Source organism: Manacus vitellinus, unplaced genomic scaffold (genome assembly GCF_001715985.3).
Source record: "Manacus vitellinus isolate BGI_N305 unplaced genomic scaffold, ASM171598v3 scaffold_6_pilon, whole genome shotgun sequence".
NCBI lineage: Eukaryota > Metazoa > Chordata > Aves > Passeriformes > Pipridae > Manacus > Manacus vitellinus.
Window position 1 is genome coordinate 36,423,285 of NW_021940750.1, and position 18,684 is coordinate 36,441,968.

An 18,684-nucleotide genomic window follows, 5' to 3' on the forward strand; every position below is an offset into this window, starting at 1 on the left:
ATATCAGTTACCTCATCCTGCTGCAATTTTCACTTATTTCAATTCATCGTAGACAGATGGAAAGAGAAGTATTAATAGTACTGTTAAAGTGGGTGAGGGTGGAGGGGGAGAGATTGCTCAGTGAAGTATGTGGAAGAGAGGAAAGAATTTCTCTAAAACAGAAAAATGCCTCCCCCACATTTATGTCATTTTACAAACTTCTAGAACAAAGCTCCCAAATAAAAAGTTGTTTGTTTTTTTCTTTTCCCCCTCCACAGGAACAGTTCTCAGAAGCTCCTTAACACTTGATAAGACCACGGTATGGCACATCTGCATTGCTCCTCCTTCACCTTCCGACTCCCTCATTTGCACAGCAGGCTTCACACATACATTAGCTGAACTTGCTGCTGCTCCCACAAGGGACTCTGAGCTAAACTGGAACTAGTAACCTTGTGCAGCACTAGCAGTGGAGCTGTGGTTGCACAGAGCTCTGCATAAGGTAACCACCCAAACACAGTGTCACAGGCAGAACTTGTACTACACGGTGACACTGCTAGTAGTTTTCCTAGTTCTATCTCATTAAAAGATAGTTTGAGTGGGTTTGCCTACATGAGTTATCTGGCTGCTCTGTAGCTGTGAAGCTGGTGAAGGGTCTAGATTGGATATTAAAGAAAATTTCTCCACACAAAGAGTTGTCAAGCACTGGAACGGGCTGCCCAGGGAAGTGGTGGGGTCACCATCCCTGGAAGTGTTTAAAAGACATGTGGACACAGTGCTTGGGGACATGTTTTAGTGGCAGGCTTGGCAGTGCTGGGCTAACAGTTGGACCTGATCTTAGAGAGCTTTTCCAACTTAAACAATATGATTCTGTACTGTCAAACAGTTTAGGATATACAGTTTCCATGACACACCTGCATTATGGCAGGTGAGTAAAACGTGTGGTTAAAACAACCCTTTTCCTCTGTAGCAGAGCAGCAAAACAGAAAGATAAAAAGGAAACATTAGAAAAGATGATATGACAGAAAATTTTACAACAGCATTTTATTGAAGCCTTGCTACTTTTGCTGAAACCCACAGAGTAAAACAGAGTGCAGCTAGTCACACACTTATTATAAATCCTAATTACTAAATGCTAATTGTTGTCTCATTCTGCATAAATGCAACAATAAGCTATTATTATTACCTTGGTTCTGCAGTATGAACTCAAAAGTTTTTCACTTACTACTTTTTTTCCTAGGATTAAAGCTGCATGCAGAATTATTAGATGACATATCAAGGTCATTACTGTAACTAGTGACTCCAGATACTTTAATTTTATGAGACATGCATTGATTAAAACACCCCCACAAAACTATGTCATAGGTCATAATTAAAGAAAGCTGTTTCAGCCAGTTTGGTTCCTAAAGTTTGGTTCCTGTTTCCCACTGCTGCATGCAGTCAAGTATTTTGGCTTGCTTTATTAACACTCTCAAAGAGGAGGAGATTATTTTTCCTGTCACATCTGTCATTGACACATGTTCTTGGCACATGACTAAATCAATATTCTGCCTCCTTTAACACTTTTATCTTTTATGGACTTGCTGCATCAATTAGAACAAACAGCCCTTTTGATCACTCCTGCTTTTCTTCCTAAAATTGCCCTGTGTCAATCTATAGTGCATGAGACAAAGGTAGAATTCTACAGGCAATTACTCTGAGAGTTGAGGGAAGCATGAGAGCACGTGCTACACGTGCCTTTCCCTCTAAACACAGAATTTTACTTGTTGCCAAGCCACACTAGAAATATGATCCACTGCCAGGCCCCCAAAGACTGAGGTCTTGACATTGCTGATTCCCAGTTTCCCTTTTCCTAGTTCATGTTAGTAATCTAAAACACAAGAACACCAAAATAGCTCACAGAAAGAATTGGTGTCCACCACAGCTGATAGAACTACTTAAAATGCTTCCAAAAGGCATTAAACCATTACCATCTTCATTTCAATGCTGGGAAAATGAGGCATAGGATGTGCTTTGCTCAAGGGTATGCAGCAATTCAAGACAGAGAGGGAAAAGGGAACAGAGGAACTGGGAATTTGTAGTTCTATGAAGTTCCCTGACCATGCAGGCACACTTCTGAAATGACCTGAAGATGTTTGCCTGTTTTTTTTTAAAAAGGCTTTCCTAAAACCAAGCATGCAGTTCTTGAGAGTGCTACACCAGGCCATAAACTCATGGACTTTCCAAGTTATCTGACTGCAGTATCTTTTAGAAGTCTAGGAGCTGTATGTGCAATGAGGCTTTGTATAAGGAATTACCTCTTCCATGGGGACAACCTGACAGTAGCCACCACCTGCAGCTCCACCTGCAGAGAGACAACAGTCAGAATACACAACTCAAGTGTCTCCAGCCCAGAGTGTTATTACATGTGTTTACTTAATGGCTTTAAGAGGGTAGCTACCATCAAGCAGCTTAGTTCAAATCCCAGTACAGCACTTGAAGACAAAACTGAAGAACTTACCCAAACTTTTCCTTTCTTAAAATAAATGCAATTGTAACTGGGAATTATGTAAAACTCCAGTGCAGCAGAGTAAAATCTCTGAATGCCATCTTTCCCCATTTAGGCCAACTGCAAGCAACAGAACAGCTCATACCTTTTATACCAAAAGTTGGCCCCTGAGAAGGCTGCCGAACACAGGCAAAGACATTCTGGTGAAGGTGAGCTCCCAAGGCTTGAACAAGGCCAACAGTGGTGGTGCTCTTCCCCTCTCCCAGGGGAGTGGGAGTTATCCTGAAGCGACAAAGCAGAAGAGACACAATTAAACCCTTGTAGTGGGTGAGACTTAAACCATGGGGACAAGGGTCATCCAGTGATTGCAATTAATGAGAATTCAAATTCTGGACTGGGTCAGACTTCAGCTAATCTTCATCAGTTCAAAACTGGAATGAGGTTGGCAAGTTATCACACAACTGCTGATGACTTTCCTCTGAAACACCTTTCTAGTTCCTGCTGACAGCAGGCTACTAGACAAGGAGAACTTTGACTAGGAACCAGCCTGCCCTTCATAACCCTGACCTGCAGACCAAATCAATTAATCTCCTGGAGAGAAATGTTAAGCTACATCCCCACTGTTTGCCACAAGCTACTTCCCAAACCACTACATTTTCACCGTGTGATTTACTAAAACCCAAAGGACCCCATCCAGTCACCCTACTGAAAGACAACACAACAGCAGCTAATAAAATTCCTTTTCATCTTGACATCAGGTAAGTCTCAGCTAAGGAAGTACCTACCCAGTAACAACAACGTATTTGCCATCTGGCTGGTTCTTCAGACGAGTCAGAGCTGACAGCTGGACCTTGGCTTTGGTCTGGCCATAGGGCTCCACCTCATCAGGGAGCAGGCCAACTTCACTTGCAACTTGTTCAATGGGTTTGGGTACGCAAGACCGTGAGATTTCAATATCACTTAAAGGGAGAGAGAGAGAGAAAGGTGACTTCTCACAAACTTCCCACTTCTGGATGGCATAAACTACAAATACCTAATCTGTATTTCAGAAGTGAAGCTTTAACCCCTCCCAGTTCAATGAATCAATACCACCAATATCAGCTACACTGGAATAGACACATCCTCAGAGTTGCCTTTTTAAAAATAAAAGAAAGTAAAACCCAAACCAAACAACACCTACACGCCCCCCAACCCTCCCCTACCCCAAGATTGCCTTTTTGTAGGCAATGTGTTATGATTCCTTGTGGTATTTTGCATATTTTCAGCTGCTCCTTGGGAACTTGACACCAACAACTCCTACTTCAAGATGCTATCTTTTTGCCATGTCAGATTGAAAATATTAAAAAATACAAGTGATTCCTTTGTGTTTACAGCTTCCTCATAAGGGAAAGCAGAGTGGCAGAGATGGATCTCTTCTCTCAGGTGACCAGTGACAAGGGATGGCCTGAAGTTGTGTCAGGGGAAGTTTAGGTTGGACATTAGAAAAAGGTTCTTCACCCAGAGGGTGGTTGGGCACTGGAACAGGTTCCCCAGGGCAGTGGTCACAGCACCAAGCCTGACACAGTTCAAGAAGCATTTGGGCAACACTCTCAGGCACATGGTATGACTCTTGGGATGTCCTGTGCAGGGCCAGGAGCTGGACTTTGATGATCCTTGTGGGTCCTTTCCAACTCTGAGTATCCTGTGATTGTTTCACTATTTGCTGAATCAATTATCTAGCGATATTATCAGGATGATCTAAGCCTACACTTCAACAGATGTCACAGCACCACTGCAGGTTAACTCTGCTCCCTCAGGAAAGCCTCACAGTGCTTTCTCTCTACTCTCCAAACTTCAATCCCAGCCACAGTCAACATATACACATATGCCCTGTATTACAAAACACCTGGGAACAGATGTGAATACTACACTGTATAAATACTGCCAGTAGCTTAATTTGAAAGCATTACCTTGGAACAGGCATCTTCAGGTTAAGATGGTTGTATTGGATGGTCCATTTTCCAGGCTGGAACTTCTCCAGAAAACGCTGTGCACTCTCCACTGTGCTCTGAAATGAGGATGAGAATCCATTACAGCAACCACCACTGTATGAACCATACTGGCTAACAAAGAGATCAGAAAGGCTTGCCCCTCTCCTCTGTCTCACTTTGGGATTAAACCAAAGTACTTTCAATAAAGCACTTGTTAATAACCCAAAATGTGATTGTGCTTGTAGTTTTCTTAGAAGGAAAAAAAACCAAACCCCACAGTATTTATATCTCTACTGATCTTCCAGTGTGCTGCATTTTTGGGGGTGTTCTGTACCAGGGTTTCTTAAGCAAAGCAGGGTGAAAGAGGGAGTTAGCTTATACTGTTACTCTCCTTTTTATCCAGTCACCCTATTGATAGTTTTAGAATTACAGCCTTTATCATTATATGACAAAAGCGTTTCTCACTGTTTTGAGTGACCACACTCAAAAACCTTAAAATAAAAACCCCAAAACAACAACAAAAACCAACAAAAAACCCCCAGAAAACCCAACCAAAAACCTCTGTCCTAACATTTCCTTAAAGCCCATCTTTGTCCTCAGTTAACTGAATCCCAATTGTCTGGACTAGAAGTTGGAAATCCTAGATAGATCTCTGTAAGAGCAAGAAGGAAGCACCAGTTGCTTTGGTAGTGTGCTGGTGGGTCAGCAGCAACATATCCCAAAGCCAAACACAGAGGAGATGATCACAACGTCACAGTCTGCCCATGTACCTGCATTAACATGGCCACAGTCATGGGCCCAACGCCACCAGGAACTGGGGTGATGTAGGAAGCTTTTTCCTTTGCTGTATTGTACGCCACATCTCCCACAACTCTTTTTCCACTGGTCTTTGTGCTGTCTGGGGATTCAAGGAGAAAGTAAATTTACAAATCACATTTCACCAAAACAAGAGGAGACAGCACTAACTGAAGTTGAAGTCTTTTCCTCAGCTGGAGTAAACAAAGTAGAAGCTGTGTACCCAGGAAGCTGCTAAGTAAGATAAAAAAAGCTAAAACAACATCATAAGAGGAAGTTGTTACCGTAGTTAACTCCGACAGCGTCAATAGCTCGTGCAACATATCCTCCCATTAAGCACCATTTATCCTCAGCCACACAGAACTCCCTTTCCTGGGGGATACAAGCTGTTTCTTAGTGGAACATGGCCCCCAGGGCAGCCTGAAGATGACTCCAAAACAAATGCAGAGGGACCAAAGCACAGTGCAAGTTTTGTATCTGTGCAGTAATAAAACAAATGGGATGTACAACAGAGATGTCACCTGAACCATCCCTTTGCAGCTCTTGCTGTACTGTTCTGAAGGATTAGTACAGCTTACAGTGTGAAGGAGATATAAACCAATGGTCTAGAAGGAGGTGAGAGAAGAAACATGACTGACTTGTTCCAAAACCCCAGGTTTACATTTGATCTGTTCCATTTTGGACACCTGGGTCTTAATATTGAATAAAATCACCTGCCTTTAGAGGAACTGAAGACAAAGTGCTGAGCTTTTCAATCAGTCATTGCTATTTTAACGATGGACCAGTAAATACTGCAGTTCACAGAGATCAGTCTTGTCAAAACAAACCTCACAGGTGGCTTAAGAGAGCTTCAGTAGAATAATCTCCTTTCTCTCTGGCAAAAAAGTTTGCTACATCCCGCTGCACTACATGATCTGACAATTCAGAAGCAGATATAGCCCTTTTTTTTTCCAGTGGTGACCTTTAAGCTCCCCCATAGAGAAAAAGATAAACCGTGTTAGTAAACTAGCACAGTCATCCAAGAAACCCACTGATTATAGCACATGAAAGCAGAAAATTTAAGTTTCTCCTGGAATGGCAGATTCTCATTTCAGATAAAGGACTCTAGGGAACATCTAAGCAGCATGAAAAACCTGAAGATAGATTTTAATGTTGTTATATTGAAATATTATATTGCATACAATGTGTGTGTGTTTGAACAGAACACAATCAATAACTTTACCATACATTTGGTGAGGGGGAGGAATGGAAGAGAAACCAAACTCCTAAACAGCTGATTATGTTAAAACCAAAGGGAGAACAAGAGCAGCTCCTGCCTACACTAATTTTTAGCTGCATTGTTACTGGCAATTAGCAGCTTGGATGCTTTGCTCTGTTTGTGTTTTAAGCAACACTTCTTCTCCCTAAAGCTCAAAGCCTGAACAACATCACAGTTGTTAACCAGTGTTTCTACAGCCACTGTTAGCTTTGCTGCCCAGAACAGCAGACCAGTTCGGCTTTCCAGCCTAGAGACCAGTCTAATTAAGGCTGCACAAGGTAAATAATGTAACTTTATTTTCTTCCAAGGATGCCAAGCAGGCTTACTGGCCACCCTGGCCAGGAAGACTCCAGGACCAAGAATGAAGCAAAGAAGCAGGCACTCCAAACACAAACAGCCTCATCTGTTACACAGACACAGATGAGCAGAAGCCAAACAACCCCCCAGTCCCTGCTTCTGCATCTGCACTTCACCCCAGCAGGGCTGAGCACAACTTAGGAGCTATTCAATTACCTGTAAAATATTCTTTGAAGGACAGCTCACATTCAAGATTTGCCATCTCTCCCCATAACTTAACCTTTCACAATATTCATCATCCCACTTTTAAAAAAATACAAACTAGTTACAGGGAGTAGCAGTGACACTATAACCATTCCCAGTGCATGTGTCTTCTTTGGCCCTGTAGGTTCTCTTGCCAGCTACATGACATGAAAGAGAACAACCAAGGACTTTGAGATCAAAGAAGTGAAGGACATGCCTACACACATGGAATGAATAGGCATGATGATCTCCAGAGACAGCTGCATGAGAGACAGCCTGACTGCAGCTTCTGGACTGGAACTAATTCACAGCCCTACTTTCACCAGGCAAGGGCTGTGAATATCCCCATGACTTCCAAGAAAACTTGTGCCAATGTACATGCAACTAACAGGTTTCTGGTGGATATATGACTGCAAACACACAAGACCATACATGACCCTCATCTATAGCACAAGGCCACCTTGCTTGAAGTGTGTTTCTTTTCCTGGACACCACTGGGAAGGGTGTTTCGTAAGGGATCCAACACAGACTGATTCAATATGCTGGTGATGCCAGCTTGATTTTCAGTGCATGAAGGTACAAACACAGAAGCAAGTCAAGGCTTTCTACATCTTTCTAGCTCCTCTGCTGTTTGAAGGCCATGGCACTGAGATCCACAGAGGTTGATCCTCCTTTGCTGCTCTCACACCCCACTGTTCAAGGCTCCCTGTTAGCAAAGGCTGCAAAATCCCATAGCAGAGGAAGACTTTGAACAGAGTTGCTTCTTCTATTAGGACCCAGAGAGGGACACTCCAGAGGCACTGCCATCTCTGGGAATATCTTCAGCCTGCATTGCTTTCCCTTTCTGTAGTAGAGCAATTTCTACAGGCTTGGAATAAGGCATTCAGAGCATTTGCTGGACTAACCCTCCAACTGCAGCAGTGGGGAGAGAAAAACAAATACAATCCAGCTTGGAAAGTAAGACACACCTGTCTACTCTAATAGAGGTTTCAGGAGATCCTTTCTTCCTCTCTGTCTACTTGGAGATCTGGAAAAAATTCAGCTGCAGTACATATGAACACAAAGCCAGACGTGCCTAAACTGCCTATTCTAGCCTCCAAACTGGCACCCTTGGGAGTATATGTGCCATCCTCCATTCAAAAGCACGACAGTTGCATTTGTATGGTGCTACATGGCTATAATTTAACTCCCAACTTGGCAAGACTGCATGAAGTTAGTGTCCTGACACACCATATCATTTGGGATCTGCCTGTAGAGGGTACCCTGACTAGCAAAGTAAAGGCATATCCAGAGATTGACGTGTCTTCCAGCTGCAACTCACAGCTAGATCTAGGAGGCACCTAGGTAGGGGCACTTACACCTGTGGTAAAATGTATGGCAACTGTGCTCTTTCTCACCCCTTCACATCAAAGCATTACCACAGCTATCACCAATATTCTATCTGTACAGGGATTTAGCTGGAGAAGCTGTCAAACTGGCTGCTGTTCTTTCTGTAGCCCTGCAATTCCAGCACTGATTTCCCACAGGACTCATCTGAAAACTTTTTTGCAACCTATCAGAGGGGAAGAAGGCGGCAAGAAAAAACTCAGCAGCTTCAGAAAACCAGAGGGGAAAAAGAAAAAAAAAAAGGTCTGTGGCATCCATCATTTTGAAATGTGACAATTTCCACAGTACTCTACCAAGCCCTGATCCCTGAGTCTCACACTGCCACTGAGCGCATTCCGTGCGACACAGACTAGGCTGGGTGCACTGGAAGCTCAGATGTCAGTGCACTGCCCAAGGCAGGCTAATTGCAAAGGAACAGGGACGTGTCCCCAGAGATGCAGTTCATGTCATGCCTGAAAAAAAAAAGGTCATACCATCATATGTCAGAAACACAGTGGTGGTTTTATTTGCAACATGTCAGTTGGGGAGACTCCGAGCCATTCTGCTTCATGCACATCAGCAGTGACCCTGTGGGTTTTGGCAAATAGCCTAAGTTTGGGTAACTTGGAACAAATACACCCAGCAACAAATGGTAACAGTAGATGACTTTTTAATTTTAATTAGACTGAGGACCAATGTTTTTAAATGCAGCTCAATGTCACCTTTGAGGAACAAGACTGCTGAACAGAAATTTCTTTACATTCTGTTAAATAATGGCAACAAAATGACTGATTAATTATGAAAACTACCTTTTAAAAGCCTTGTGGGTGTAGCACAGAGAGAGTGACTAATTTTCCATATCATTCAATATCTGTAATTTGGATTTAAAACGAGATGAAAACAGAAATTGCCAGACTGTCTGTACCTCCTCTATAAGGAAGGAGTAGCTAAGTGAAACCCTACCCTAAAATCCATTATGTTAAAGCACTTTATTCTATGCCAGAGCCACTGTCACCAATACTCTTGCAGAATCTGCTTTGTTTCAAGATAACAGCCATTCAAGCCTAAGAAATTAATGCTGTGATTCAACAAACCCACAGCTACTTTAAGAGACTGCTTGTCATTTCTGTATCTCAAACAGAACAGCTTCATGAGATCTAACTGCAAAGTAATGACAGCAAAGCCATACACTCACAAGTGACAAGAGCAGCAAGACTTTAGTGTGTAGTTGGATATTCTGTTGTAATGTTTCCTAGGCCTCCTCTTTCTTCTATTAATCATCAGCCTTGTTGAAGGCAGAATCAAAACTGTCACTGATCTGCTTTAGGGCAGTACTTCAGACCAGCTTTTTTTTTCTCTGGCATCTTCAGAGATTGCCATCATTGCTTAAGACAGAAGATAAAGAAGTCCACATGGACTAGAAACACCAAGGAAACAGTATTCATGAACTTACTTAGCAACTGCATTTATATACAAATAAACACATCCCCACTCCTTATACATTACCCACACACCTGGCACATGGTTAATTCCACAGTCTATTACAATTGCTCCAGGCTTGATCCATTCACCTTTTACCATTTCAGCTTTACCAGCTGCAACCACCAGGATATCAGCTTTGCCAACCTATTAAAACAAAAAAAACCCAACAAATAAACAACTGCGTATCACACCAGCAGTGGAAAAACGCAGAGCTGCTTCAGCAGCAACTCAGATTAGCTGCAACTGCAGTGAAACTGTGCTCACCCACTGCCATCAGAGGGCTGGAAGGGCATTGTCAGCAATTAAAAGAGTAGCTGGCAGTTCCTTGGCAAGGGGAAAATCCTGCAGCCAGAAATTATGGCTTATTTTCACACTCCTACCCTGAACTATTGCTAGTCAACACTTCAAAACCTCCTCTGAATTCCTCCATGATTCCCAAGTGGATCATATAGACTACATTTAGATAAAATTAAAGCTTTCTGCATATTCTTCCCTTCCTCCCTTCAAACATCCCTGTACATTCAGTGCTAGAAATATACCCAGCCCTCATCAGACAGCAGCCAAGAACAACCCCTGCACAGAACCAGGCAGCACTTCACTTGTGGCAGCACTGTCTCGTGGTTTTCATGTCCAGGACTCTGTAACACACAACTCCAGGGGAAGCTGACTGTATTTCAGCACTAATATGTGTTCAGGGAGTACTGAATTTGACAGATCTGGTCATGAAGCTGGTGTTAAAGACTCTGACTAAAGCTCCTTGTCAGTTCCTGGCATTGCTTCATTCATGTTTGCTTCGGAAGCTGCTATCGCTTGGAATTTTCTTCTTTTAATCTTCAAGGGAGATAAGCTATTTTTTAGATTTCATTAAGAATCAGCACTTCAATTTTTAATCAACCTAATGATGGTCTTACTGAACAGCAACTTAATGGCATGAAGCATTGCAGCGTTTCTGATCTTTGTGAGTTATATTCAAATACACCTACTCCCTTTTCAGCTTTAATACTTGCCTACAGAGCCTGGCAGTGTTGATGGCTCTACAAAATCCAAGTAGGTGGCAGCACAGCAACACACTATTTCTGCCACTCTCACTGCTAAAGAGGAAAATGGTACCAACTCCCAGTGATAGAAAATAGACTGAAAAAAACAAACCAACTGAGAAATCATTTGGCCTAGCATTTCTTAGCCATTAGAGTAGAAGACCACTTGGTCTTTTTGGTAAAAAAAAACCAAAAAAACAAAAGCCAAACACATATGCTGTCTTGCCAGTCCCTACACAGAGATTAGGAAGGGATAATTAAATCTCAGCCCTTGCTCAAAAAACCCAAAAATAATAATTTTATTGTTATAATTAAACCCCTCTAATTAAGTGCCAAAAATAATCAGGATGCTATTCCAGCAGAAGTATTTACACAACCATGCAGCGAGCAGGACTGTGAAACTGTTTCAGATGAAAGACACCCCAGATCTAATGACTCAGAGCAGCAAGACACTGAGCAGCAATGCACATCAAACACCTCCAGCCTGTTCCTACCTCCTCAGCCAGGGTGGAGGTCTTGGAATGGCAGGTGGTGACTGTTGCGTTATTCCAGAGCAGCAGGTCGTGCATGGGAGCACCAACGATCTTACTGCGACCGATCACTACGGCTCTTTTCCCTGTGACCTGGACACCTGCGCCACAGAGAGTCGGGAGAGAGTAAACACAGGTCATTGTGCATCCCAGTACAAACTAACTCAGACTGCTCTGGAGTCTTTTGGTCCGTTTAAGTCCGGCCCTGGTACTTCAGAACACTATTTTTCTTCTTTGTTGTGTGTGAGTTGGGAGGGAGGAAGGAAAAACTGTTTTAAAACTAGTTCTTTTACTACTTAAAAGGAAATGTGGCATCTCGACAGAAGTTTCAATGTGAAGCACAGCCTTGCAATGTGCGTAGCTTCTCCACTTACTGAAGATCACTGCACTCATGAATAATGTATGGAAGCCTCCTTACCTGTCTGCCTGATAAGTTCCATGCATCCCTTTGGTGTGCACGGAATAAAGCAGTCTCCGAGGTCCCCTCTAGAGAGTTTCCCAGCATTGATGCTACTTAAGCTGCATTTTGAAAGAATAAAGGCCAAGTAAGATTCCCAGCCCCACAACCACCATTCAAAAGAAAAGGAAAAACAACAAAGGGTTTTCTGGAGTAGCTGTCGTGCTCTCCAGGGGTGGAGTCAGTTTACCCATCCACATCCTTCTCAGGTGCAACAGCATTGGTTATCTTTTCCGTGTTGATGGGTTTGTCGGAGTCGAGTGGCAGCTGCACTATAAAGCCATGAACAGCAGGGTCTGCATTCAAAGAGGCAATGCACTTGAGCACCTACAACAAGCAAAGACCAAAAAAACTAATGGTTGATAACCTGAAACATGACTGATGTAAAGGAAAAAACATCATTCTACCTGGATTAAAAGATACGCACTTTACGTTTAGTTTTTCCACTCAACAATACATATCACTCACATTTTTAATTAAAAAAAAAAAAGCTGTTAAAGCCCCTAAATTTTACATTGTAATGTTTTAGTTTTCTTAAAAAACCCAAACATCTCAACAGGTTCCAGCTCTTTTCTCATGACTTAATATCTACGGGTAAGTGGTCTTTTTTTATCCAATGACAGGGCAAATATAAGTTCGTATCTTGAGCTCAACACCAAAGTTATATGTTTTTTCATCACTTGGTTATATTACTTACATCAGCTTCTGTTGCTGTGTTTGGCAGTTTTATGTGATTGGCACTGATCCCAATCTGCAAATGAGAATAACAACAAATTATCTCATTTCTGAATTGACATTTGATTGATCTGGCTAATCTTTCTATCCAGCTCAAACACAGCTGTGTTCTGTCACATTTCCCAGGTCTATCTCCTGTTTCTGTGGCTACAATCCTATTATTTAGAAACACCACCAAGAAAAAGATTAGTGCTCTGCCTGCTTAGATTGGTCCGTTCTTTAACTGTCCTATTCACCTTTTGACATGAACAACATCATCTTTGCTTGACAGCAGATTGCCTTGAAATGCCAGCAGGGAAGATGCCAGGTATCACCTAGGGAAATGGGGACTCAACTATGTTTCTGCCCTGCTGTAGCATGTAAGGTACCACTCAGTGATAGACACAAGGCAACTTGTGGCATAAGGCCACAGGCCAGGAAAGACAGAGCATCAGCACTTCAGACACATGTAATCTGTGATGATCACATACAAAGTGGCACCAGCTCATGCTGCTGTGACCAGTGCACCCCACCTGGCTCTCAGGTTACACAAATACACTGCGTCCTTATAACAAAGAATTCAGGCCAACACTGGTTTCTCCAACATGGGCAAAGCTTGGGAAAAGCTTAGACAAAACTATTTGATTTGCATCTGGATTTTCATAATCAGATTTGACTGACTCTAGGAAGGTAAAAAGCAGTACTAAAAGTCTGGGCATTACCTCAGCAGCAGCCTTCAGCTTCATATTGATGTAGAGGTTCGAATCATCCCGATTTCCAACCTAAGGATGAAAAGACAGTTGAATCACAGCACAGAATAGAGACCCAGACACAGGCTGAGATGGGCTTAACCCTCAGCTTCCTTGGAGCTACATCAAGGAGAGAGAGGTATTCTTGGATAACTAAAAGACACTGATGGAGGCCATAAGTAGCTGGAGCTAAGAGGCAGTTAAAGACAAGTTGTCTGATCTCCTAAATAAACATTTGCACCTGTTGAAAAACCTTAGAAACACAGTGGTCTCCAAAGCAGAAAATACTCCCTGCCATCTGATCTGAGAAAGTTAAATCCTTAACTAATTATCATGATCAGCAGGTGCTGATAACATTCAATTATCTGATTAAGGCTCTCAGATAAGTTGAGCCTCTTTGATACCCAAGAATCCTAATTTTATGCACATATGTGTGCTTTGATGGAGACATTTCTTCCACTGCTGTTTCAAACCTTGAGAATTTTCCTGCCAAGCAAAAAACAAAATAAGAACAAAGTGATGCACAAAGAGAAAGCAGCAAGTGGAACAAATGCCTGTAGTTTTTGGCAGTACTGGGTGCTTCCAATATAACTGCCTTTCAGGAGACAGCTTGCATCATCCAGTATGCTTTGTTAAAGGTAATACTCCTTCTAACCTTAAGAAAATGAGGGGAAAATAAGGAAAAGCTGATAAGCAAACTCTTGAAACCCCGTTCCCTGGTACAGTCATCCCTGGTTCTCACACGGATTTACAAGCTGCAGGGGTGACTGTATTGACTGATCACCCAGCAAACACTGGTTCTTCCTCCCCAGGTATAGACAAAGGGGCTGTCTCCCCTGTAAAATCTGATGGATTTAGGAAAAGGTATGCCTTGTACAGGGCAGAAATGAAGGAAGAGTGCGAGCATCAGTAGATGTCAGCAAACACAACACAGATATTGTGCAAATGGGGACGTTCCTGACTACAGGGCAAAACAATAAAGATTAACTGACTTTGTTTTTTTTGAGCTCAGAGGACACCAGATGCCTCCCAAGAAAAGAGCACATGTTGTGTGGGGTGCTACATATCAGAAACAGCTCATTGTCCTGACTTCACTGAAGGATAACAGCAGAATATCAGTATTAGAGATGAACTCCAAGCCCAGACTGTTTGGCAGCTTACAAAAGTGTCAGACAGCCAAAGAGCTTTACAGGTTGTGAAGGACTCTGAGATAATCCAGGATTGAAGACAGCACAGGCCATGAAAAAAATCCAATAACCCAATAAGACAACAATTTTTGAAGACAGTTCATGAGGTCAACAGTTCAGCAACTTTCATCAAAGCATTCCTTAATTAATTTTATTTAAACAACTTTCCTACTTCCTTCTAAGCACCTGAAGACAAATCTTCTCTAGAGACATCCTTCTTAAAGCCAGTGGAAAACAAAACCAGCAAAAAACCCCCAAAATACAAACACAAATTTGTTTCTGGCATCAAAGAGGAGCGTGGCCTTTGTGTTCTATGGTGGTATCAGCACTAGAATTCTCAGACAGGCACCAAAAGCTCTGCAGGAGCCCAAAACACTCAATAAGAACAAAAGTCACTTCTCTAAGCAGCCACTTACATTCCTTTGTGGACACACAGTTCCTTCCTGTTACATGACACGTGCTACTGCCACTCACCTTCTGATATAAGCATAAAGGCTTTCCATTTTTTACAGCTGCAAGGGCAAAAAAGTTCTGCCAAACACAGGCCAGATCCTTGTATTGACTGAGTGTTTTTTATCTCTGCAAGCACTTCTGTGTAGACTCTAACACTTACTCACACTTCTGACAGACATCCAATTCAGAAATGGGATTTTGTTTCATCCCCTGCACTCAAAGCCATGTTGGTCAAAGGTAGTTTTGGTTGGGTTCTCTCCCCTCCTCTGCCCCTCTTATGTCTCCACGTTCCGACACAACAGCAGACCAAATCCCTTAATAAACACCCCACTTGGAAGTTTTCTGCTACAAACACATCTCTGAAAGCTGACAGCCTTTGGGGCTCACTCAAGTGCAGAGACTTGGAACAGAGTCTACAAGCACTGTTAATAGGCAAGCAGCTTACTTTCACCATTTCACAAACACAACACTCAAACAGAGAACAGGGTCTGACAGAAGAAAAAAAAACAACTGAAAAACCCAGAAATGTTTTTGGGCCCCAGTACTTTGGGAAAAGACACTGCAGAACTGTGTTACCGTCCCACAGAGAACTCTGGTCTTCTGTTCCTTATAAAATGCTTCCACTGCAAGCCAGCTTTGATGAAGCTCATCAGCTGTGCACTTACCATTGCAAAGCAACTCAGATTTTCTGTAGCTGTCATTAAAGAAAACAATACCTGCAAAATTGCGAGTCCCGGTCTGAAGCCTGGAAATTTCTCTTTCATCTCAAGAACCTGCTGCTTCAGTCTGTCTCTCACTTGCCTGAAGAGGGGAAGAAAAAAGAAAAAAAAAGTAGAAGTTAATCAAGGGACTGACTTCTGATACAGTGATAAGTCATGAGTTGAAAAGGTGACAGATGGGCAGACTGGCAAACACATAGTTATGCCTTGAGTACACAAGTCCCAGCAATGTCCAAATAAGATTGATGTCCATAAATGATTAAGACACTTTGGAACCAGGTTCATTCAAACGTATCTAAATAATTTTTTTTTAAGTCCACATTGTGCTGCTTCACCCTCCTGTTCATGGTCACACAGGATACAAGGGTAAAAAAAAGTTCAAAAACTGGCATGGAAACCCCATGAATTTCAAACTCCCTTCTCAAAAGGAACTCCTCTTTCCACATATGCTGTACTGAAATTACCTGTCTTCCACAGGCACCAGTCAAGACTGTCACACATACTGTCCTGGTAAAGGATGATGAATCTACAATGGTAAAAATCTGGAAAATAACTAAACAAGCAGGAGGTACTCAAAGATACCCCTCTTTTGCAGCTGGTCAATACTATGCATTTCTATTTCTTGTCTGCCTGGCCTAACCCAGGCTGGACTGGCTGCAGTGCTACATGCACCTTCCTGCCCCCAATGTGCTTCTGAGTGAGAAAATGCCCCCAGCCCAAGGGCTTCCAAACAAGACCAAGATTTTGCCATGAAAGCACAAAGGAGAATGGGAGGTGGACAGGAGTGAGGAAAGGTAGCTAAATCGTGGCGCACAGCTCAGATCAACTCTTCAGTAAAGGCAAGTTTAAGAATACAGTTGTTAAAACACAACTTTGAAACAGAGTATGAGAGGATTCATTGATTAATTACTCTAGCTCGGATGTAAACTCATAGTTTACTAGGGAATGTTTTAGAGATGAGTACCCATCACTGACAGGTTAGCCACAGAAAGCAAAAAGCCACTCAAAAGTCACCACCTTCCCCCATCCTTGCACTGCTAATTTCTCAACCACTCTCTGGCCCCACATGCATGATCCTTCACCAGGGAAGGTGGAAGGGAAGAGGTCCTGGTGCCAGGCCCAACTTGCTTTTTCAAATCAGAAATTCTGTCAAAAGCCCAGGTGTAGACCAGCACCACCACTCTGTGTCCTCACCAGAGGCAGTTGGGGTTCAGAGAGAACAACTGACCATCTTATGGGCTCATGGCACTGAAAGGAGGCTGTGGCACTGAACTGCACATGTAAGAAATACTCAGAAGCAAAAGCCAGGTAAGCAAAACCCCACAGGACATCAGAGGCTTGAGAGGTCTGTCCTCCACATGATCTCCAGCCCATGTTGTACCCGTTATTCTCAGAGATGAGAAGGTGCCACCATCACAATTAACAAATCCACCCTGTGCCAAACACCCTTCCATTTAAAACACAGGTGGTCTCCTCATGCTGCTCTACCCTCAAATGAGTATCACCAGATCTGTTACCTCCCAAGCGGAACCAGATTTCCCAGACTGGAGGATGTGCTGGGGCTGCCAGTTCATTAAAAATGTGAACAGCAAGGGTACAGGGACAGAGTAAGCAGCTGACACCAGCTGGGAGGCTGCGATTCCTGCCACATGGGGAAACTGCAGGATGACAAAAAGCCAGTGAAGCCAACTCTACCCTGCAACTATAAGCTCCAAATCAGAAATGTCAGAGGCAGGAAGACAGGGAAATGGGAGCAGTACACGCTCTGCTGCAACCCAGCAGCACTGATCCCAGGGGGTGGCTGCAGCTGGCCCAGCCAGAAGCAGCCCTAAGGCTGTTCCCAGTCTCATGTCAGGGGGAATCACAGTCTCCAGCTATATCCCAAATCATACATCTCTCCTGCTGCATCCCAAGTCACACAGTCAGAGCTCTGCTGCAACTAAGGAGCAGCTTCAGAGTATTTATAGGTGTCTGGCCAAGTGGTTCAGTGTCTCTTAACAAGTTTCAGCAGAAGAGGCTGTTTTCAGCCTTAGTTAAGAAACAGTAATTCCGAGGCTTCCTTTGGCTATTACCTCAAGATGACTTGACACCAAAACTGGCTGATGATTTCAGAGAATAGTGTCATAGCAAGGCTTGTCCTAGCAATTCTTCGTGCTTAAGTGACAAAAGTTCATCTCCTGGGCAGCAAAATCACCAACTGCCTCTCCTTACAGTCCGGCTGTAAGCCCCTAGTGAAGGCACCTGAGCTGGGTCACGAACAGCCTGTAACAACAACAAAACAATCCCAAGGAGCATCAGAAGGCCCCTGCACATGGTCTGTGAGCTGGGGTTGTGGGCAGCTCTTAGAGGGAACTATTTTTGAGAACAGTCTCTAGTGTTTCAGTAAGGAAAAGGCAGCACTGGTGTGTGCAAACAAAAAGAAATGCAAACAAACATGAAATGTATTACAATTTATGATGCCCTCATAAGGGACAGACAGCTGGAAAGGGTCCCAGGTCTAGGTATTACTTTTATTCCAGTCCTCTCAGTTGAAGAGTAACAAGCCCACCCAATTTCCCCTGCCCTCTGTGGAGCAGGGCTGTGGTGTGTTTTTACCCTCAGGAGCCGCATCTATTCACATTGCTGCCATTTTCTGTAATTAGGCCCTAGCTCACTTCCCCTTCAAGCTACAGAAGAAAGGTAACACACAAACACAGGAAAGTGGTGCTGTCAGTGCTGATTTGCTTTAGGAGCCTTGAATCAAGAAATCACTTGTTAGACAGCCACCTAGTGTTAGGCACCACTGCTCTCCAGTGACCACAAAAGCCTCAGGGGCAAAGGTTTGAGAGAAAATTAAGGAAAAATGAAGAAATTCTTGTTTTAACTCTGCAGACTTACAAAAACCTTATAAAACAATCTTTGCAAGACTGTTTAGCAGCTATTTAGAGATACAGTCTGCAGGTCTTCCCAAAGATAAAAGTTCAT

The 18,684-nt window shown here is 43.0% G+C and overlaps 1 protein-coding gene across 2 annotated transcripts in view; it reads right to left on the reverse strand.

The window, feature by feature from the left end:
- MTHFD1 (methylenetetrahydrofolate dehydrogenase, cyclohydrolase and formyltetrahydrofolate synthetase 1) overlaps window positions 1–18,684 on the reverse strand; it is a 41,938-nt gene that overhangs the window by 17,674 nt on the left and 5,580 nt on the right. The window contains exons 1-13 of one of the 2 annotated variants that reach the window (XM_018082614.2): window positions 17,793–17,860; window positions 15,718–15,802; window positions 13,335–13,394; window positions 12,596–12,649; window positions 12,089–12,225; window positions 11,860–11,960; window positions 11,406–11,542; window positions 9,907–10,018; window positions 5,205–5,332; window positions 4,414–4,511; window positions 3,250–3,423; window positions 2,610–2,746; window positions 2,274–2,320 (exon numbers count right to left, since the gene is read on the reverse strand). In XM_018082614.2, coding sequence (XP_017938103.2) covers window positions 2,274–2,320; window positions 2,610–2,746; window positions 3,250–3,423; window positions 4,414–4,511; window positions 5,205–5,332; window positions 9,907–10,018; window positions 11,406–11,542; window positions 11,860–11,960; window positions 12,089–12,225; window positions 12,596–12,649; window positions 13,335–13,394; window positions 15,718–15,802; window positions 17,793–17,845 — 1,323 coding nt within the window. In that variant the 5' untranslated portion in view covers window positions 17,846–17,860. Of the gene's footprint in view, window positions 1–2,273; window positions 2,321–2,609; window positions 2,747–3,249; window positions 3,424–4,413; window positions 4,512–5,204; window positions 5,333–9,906; window positions 10,019–11,405; window positions 11,543–11,859; window positions 11,961–12,088; window positions 12,226–12,595; window positions 12,650–13,334; window positions 13,395–15,717; window positions 15,803–17,792; window positions 17,861–18,684 lie in introns of those variants that run through there. The other variant, XM_018082615.2, reaches the window with a different exon arrangement.